Source organism: Oncorhynchus mykiss, chromosome 21 (genome assembly GCF_013265735.2).
Source record: "Oncorhynchus mykiss isolate Arlee chromosome 21, USDA_OmykA_1.1, whole genome shotgun sequence".
In the NCBI taxonomy this organism is placed as follows: Eukaryota; Metazoa; Chordata; class Actinopteri; order Salmoniformes; family Salmonidae; genus Oncorhynchus; species Oncorhynchus mykiss.
Window position 1 is genome coordinate 23,215,864 of NC_048585.1, and position 6,000 is coordinate 23,221,863.

At 41.1% G+C, this 6,000-nt stretch overlaps 1 protein-coding gene across 1 annotated transcript; it reads left to right on the forward strand.

Annotated features, from left to right (window-relative positions):
- The first annotated feature begins 3,080 nt into the window (after positions 1-3,080).
- On the forward strand, positions 3,081-4,902 carry ascl1a (achaete-scute family bHLH transcription factor 1a). Its single transcript, XM_021577164.2, has 2 exons — positions 3,081-3,877; positions 4,031-4,902. The coding sequence occupies exon 1, from the start codon at positions 3,275-3,277 to the stop codon at positions 3,857-3,859; it is 585 nt and encodes a 194-aa protein (XP_021432839.1). The 5' UTR covers positions 3,081-3,274; the 3' UTR covers positions 3,860-3,877; positions 4,031-4,902.
- Positions 4,903-6,000: the final 1,098 nt, after the last annotated feature.

Consider the following 6,000-nt stretch of genomic DNA (forward strand, 5'->3'; position numbering starts at 1 on the left):
GAGAAAATATTGTACTTTTTACTCCATACATTTTCCTTGACACCCAAAAGTACTTGTTACATTTTGAATAGGACAGAAACAGAAAACAGCAGGACAGAAAAATTGTCAAATTCATGCACTTATCAACCGAACATCTCTGTTCATCCCTACTGCCTCTGATCTGGTGGACTCACTAAACACACTAATGCTTCGTTTGTAAATTATGTTTGAAGGTTGGAGTGTGCCCGTGGCTTTCTGTAAATAAATAAAAAACAAGAAAATGGTGCCATTTGGCTTGTTTAATATAAGGAATTTGAAATGATTTATACTTTTACTTTGATACTTATGTATATTTTAAACCAAATACTTATAGACTTTTACTCAAGTAGAATTTTACTGGTGATCTCTCTCTCTAACTGTGTGTGTGTGTGTGTGTGTGTGTGTGTGTGTGTGTGTGTGTGTGTGTGTGTGTGTGTGTGTGTGTGTGTGTGTGTGTGTGTGTGTGTGTGTGTGTGTGTGTGTCTGTGTGTGTGTGTGTGTGTGTGTGCGTCTGTGTGTGTGTGTGTGTGTGTGTGTGTGTGTGTGTGTGTGTGTGTGTGTGCGTCTGTGTGCGTGTGTGCGTGTGTGCGTGTGTGCGTGTGTGTAAAGACCAGAACAGGTAGTCACGACCCATTAAACAGCTGCACATCACTGGCCACAGACAGGACTGGATGATTGTCCACATCGACTGTAGGGAATTTCAGATAAATATTCAGTTCAGCATCTCTTCAATAGGCTAACTGCTGAGAGAAGTTGATTCAGATTACTCAGATGCCTTGTGATGGCATGGGTCATTACCATTCACTCCAGATGTTCTTGACAGGTCTCATTAATTAATTAATGCATAGCACAGCAGTTTTCTTTTACTCAATAAGTAAAACAAAAGCATCAGATAGATGTTTAAAGTAGCCTAATTTTAAACCTCCAAAACTTTCAAAATTAAAGTCCCCTATACTGTCTTGTACGCCAGCTAGACAACACTATGCTATTGTCCACTTCAAATGTTTTATTTCAGATATGGTCTTTCATCTAAAACTCTATTTTTAGCACAATTGAATAGTTAATGCAGCTGAATATAGGCTATGCCCTTCAAACTTTTTTATTTAGACCTATTCATGTATATAAATTGTTAGTAAAGATAAATCAGAATTTTGATAACTGTGATCACTGTTTGAATCATTCAAAATGCATTCAGTAGTGGCTTTTCACGTTATTATAAGACTGATCTGTTGTAATGCACCTGCAGAAATGATACAAAGTAGAGTCAGTGCCATGGGCGACCCCAAACGACCACATTATTTTAAAAAAATAAACACCACAATTTAGTTTAACAGCTAACAAATTGAAAATTAATCCCGCATATCACATAGGGATTATTTCCCAGGACAAATGGGCCCTTATGAGTTTTGTTTTATGATGTCTCAGTGAACTCCAAAAGCAGAAAGACAGAGGTGTTTCAATGGAGACTCGGGCGCCCAGATGTCATATTAATTATTACACTCGGCTATGACTGGAACCCTCGAATAGAGGGAGCGCTCTGCCTGCCTCTGGAAGATCTGCAGTAGAAACAAGTCTTTACAAAGCGCTAATTGGACCCTGGAACCGCACTGACAGGGGATGGTAGATAGGTTTCAGAAAGCCGACGATGGCGAGGGGGCTAGGGGAAACTGAATAGAACCCACGCTTCTTTTCTAAACTCTCTTGCTGTGCAAAAAAAGGGAGGAAAAAGAAAATAAAAGTTGGTGGGGGCTGGGTTCTTCAATGCAGGCTTGATTTTGAATGCCACAGCCAACACAGAAAAATTTCACAATTTACCCCCTCCCCTCAAACACACACACACACACACACACACACACACACACACACACACACACACACACACACACACACACACACACACACACACACACTCATCCCCATGAGTGGAGTCGGTTGGTTTTGTTCTGAGTGAAAGACATGTTCTATTATGCTGCCCTTTAAAAGAAAACAAAATTGTCGAAATACACTGTGTCGAGTCGTTACTGTAACAAAATAGGGTGTATCAAATCATACACAAAACATCCTCGAATGCGTCCTTCTTATGGCCCCTTCTCAGATTTAGCCTTCCGTTCCGCCTCTCCGAGGGTGATGATTAGCTCTAGCCTAATGAAAGTGGGAAATTCGCCTCTGCTGGACAAAGCTCCATTCTTCGAAAGACGAAGCATTCAAATGCGGTTGTAAAAGTGTTAACAATAAACTGTGGGTCATCCAAGACTGTGGGGTCTGCTTGTGCCTGCCAACCCGACAGTGTTCCAAACAACTTACAGTCAATGGGGTCTATAAGGTATACCTTATAGTATACTGCCCATACTGTATGGACCGCAAAGACAATGCAAACAACTAAATCTTAACATCTTTGATAAGCGCCTTTAAGGTCCGCCTGAGTTTGAGAGCTGCCTTTCAGCACTACTTTTCGGTCCACTTGAGAAATTGGTTATCTGCATGCGTAAAAAGCTAGTATAGCCTAATAGGTTCGCTTGTATAAGCTAATTTAAAAAATATATATATTCAAAAAAAAATTAAACAGTTGTTTGAGTCACCCATAAAGGGACACGTTTAACTCATTTTACGCATAAAATGAAATTACGCCTTATTTGTCTTTTGACCTCGATCTTATGTTATATTCTATCACATTGTGGCCAACTTTTATGAACAAGACCCTCAATCTCTCATTCGCCATGAAACAATTCAATATATATATATTATATAAGGTCAATTTCTGAACCAAAGACGCTCTATTTTTCTGCATTTTATATGAGGAGCATTTTGGAACCTTTGCGCGTAATCAGTCATTCTATTAAAACTAACATTCTATTAGTGCTCAAAACTCTCAAGACATCTGGAACAAGTCGGCATGCTGCAACCAGTTGTGCTTTGGTGACTGTTTGTTCAGTGGTTCAAGTGGCACGCGACCGGCGTACGCATTGCAACAGCACAGGAGCCAAGGTGAATACAACTAGCACGAGGAGGAGGCGTGGTCAGGTCCAGCGCGTGGGGCTGCCAGTGTATAAGCCTCGCTTCTAGCCTTTCTCAGGACTCAGTTCAGACTGAGGAGTGTGCGAGGCAGAAGCCCACAAGACCGCCCATTAAACACGGCTAAAGTGAGCATTAAGCCACACGTGAACGCCACGAGCAGGACGCAACTGCTACCGATCAATCCAAAGAAAAACTCTGAGATTCTCTGCAGCTCTTATTTTTTATTTTTCAATACGTGCCAATGGACATCACAGCAAAGATGGAAATAAATGTGAGCCAGCAGCAGTTCATGCCGCCCTCCTGCTTCTTTGCTGCCGCAGCGCAGAGTATCCAGCTCAGCCCTACCAGCAGCCAAGGGAGCGGCAAGTCAGCATCCAAGGTGAAGAGACAGCGCTCATCCTCGCCCGAGCTGCTAAGATGCAAGAGGAGGCTGAACTTTGCCGGCTTTGGTTACAGCCTGCCGCAGCAGCAGCCGCACACCGTGGCGCGGCGGAACGAGAGGGAGCGCAACAGAGTGAAACTTGTCAACAACGGCTTCGCCACTCTCCGGGAACACGTCCCCAATGGCGCGGCCAACAAGAAGATGAGCAAAGTGGAAACGTTACGGTCGGCGGTGGAGTACATTCGCGCACTACAACAACTTTTGGATGAGCACGACGCCGTGAGCGCAGCGTTTCAGTCCGGGGTCCTGTCGCCCAACAACTACCCCAACGAGATGAACTCCATGGCAGGCTCTCCAGTGTCCTCCTACTCGTCCGATGAGGGGTCTTACGACCCTCTCAGCCCCGAGGAGCAGGAACTCCTGGACTTCACTAACTGGTTCTGAGAAACTGTATCCTATAAGGTAAACATGTTTTTTATAATAGGCCTATCATTCATATTCTACAAGTACTGTATTATGCTTTGTTATAATGAATATTTGCATTATTAGGTTTTCAAGATCAATTGAAAATAACTGAACTAATGTCTTACCCCCTTTTCTTGTTCGTTACTATAGGAATATGGATCAATTGAATGATGTAAGCTCTCAGCATGGCTCGGGAGGATTACAGAGGAGCTCGCGCCCTCTAGAACAAGACGCACTGAGCTGGCGTTCTGCTCCGGTCGTCCACGACCCAGTCCACCTAAAGGAACCGCCTTTGCAACCAGAGAAACTGCGGACATGCAGGCCAGTGTTGAGCAAAAACGCCAAAGGACTAAATAGAAAACAGGCTCTCCACGTCTGACAGCGTGGGAATCCAACCTTCCAGCACATTCGCCCACGAAAACAACATTTCAAAAGTGATTTTACATCAGCACACAAAACATAATTTCAAATGTTGTTCTCGAACTATGCTTAATCCAATCAAAGAACATCAACCCTTCTTTGTAAACTCCTGTGACATTTAGTTCTAAAATGCTTCCAATGTGCGGATTTTATTATATGAAATTCTATATCAAACATGTTTTTGAAATATATCAAGATATTTTTGTATGTAAAGAGATTTTTTTTAGATGTTTTCTTTTGTATATATTTATATTGATAAGTTGCTCTTACCTCTTGCCTATTTTAGACTTGTATAATGCTCTGCAGCTGGCTATTCTGTGTATGGTCATTGATTAATGAGGTTTCAAGAAGGGGTTTGACACTCCGACGTTTGAATTTAGCACCAATGTGTCTTATTTAATAGGAAATACATGTTATTGTACATGGAGTTCACGATGATCAAAGGTTATGCAGCTATTGTCCAAACAGAGCACAATGGCGATTCATTGTCTATTGCTATACTGCCAGCTCCACACTGCCTTTACTTATATCATGTTGGTTGAAAAGAGAAAAGCCTATAACCATATTTTCTACACTCTAGTCTCATAATAAAACATTTTCTAGTATTTCCTTTTGTACCTCAGACTTTTTTACGTTTGCATTTTACATTCACTTTTAGTTACAGTGTGTTTTGACTGGAGATGGAATGGGAGAAATGATATAGGAGAGGGGGGAATGAAATATATTTCTGTTACATTTTTTTGTACAAATATTACCCATTTTACGCACACTTCCACCAACGAACACATTTTATGCGCATCTCCATTTGCGTAAAAAACGGTACATTCTGTAATATAAGTTATTAACATACAAATAGAGTAATATAACAATAGCAAATTCGAATCCTCAAGAATCCAATAGCCCTGTTTCTAGCCCGAGGATACTTAATGGGGGGATAATACGTCTTGCCTGGCTTTAGGCTAGCGGAGACGTGTCATGAATATTGGAGCGTTCATGCTGCATGTCAATTCTGTTGTGCACCAGCTCAATGCTGAAGCGCGCAAGCGCGTGCATAACAGAGTGAGAAAAATATGTAGCTTAGCCCAGCACCCCAAAATAGCACTTGAAAAAGTCCCAGTTGTGACAATGACTCCGTCAGTCCGTCTATGCCATCCTCTTTGTCAAATCCATTACAATAAACTCTAAAAACAACTTTAGTAAACGAAACTGTATAAATAACTGAATTATATCAGTTTACTATGTTTTTGGAACCTCTAATATATTGTGCAATTCTGTAAAACAAGCAATCCTATTTCTCATGTAAACATACTTATTTCGTTGGCAAACCATCAACATTAGGATTCTGAATCATATAGAACTGTAGGGGTTTTAAGCTCTGAAAATAAAGTTAATTGCGATGACAAGAAAAAACACAAACCTTAAAAAGTTATTCTTGTTTAGCCTACATGTAAAGGATCTCACCTGTGGTAAGTTGCAGGTGCCTACAGTGTAAAAATAGACATACAAACAGTGCAAAGACCACCCATAACATTCTGCTCCATTTCACTCTGTAAAGTGCTAAGGTGACAGTATATTTGACCGTAACTTTAGGCTATATATTGAAACTCACATTAAGCATAATCAAAGGGAAGGAAATCATTTGTAGTTGTTTGGTTATATTGATTACAAAAGTTGGCACTTGGTAGTCTTGTTTGCCTTGG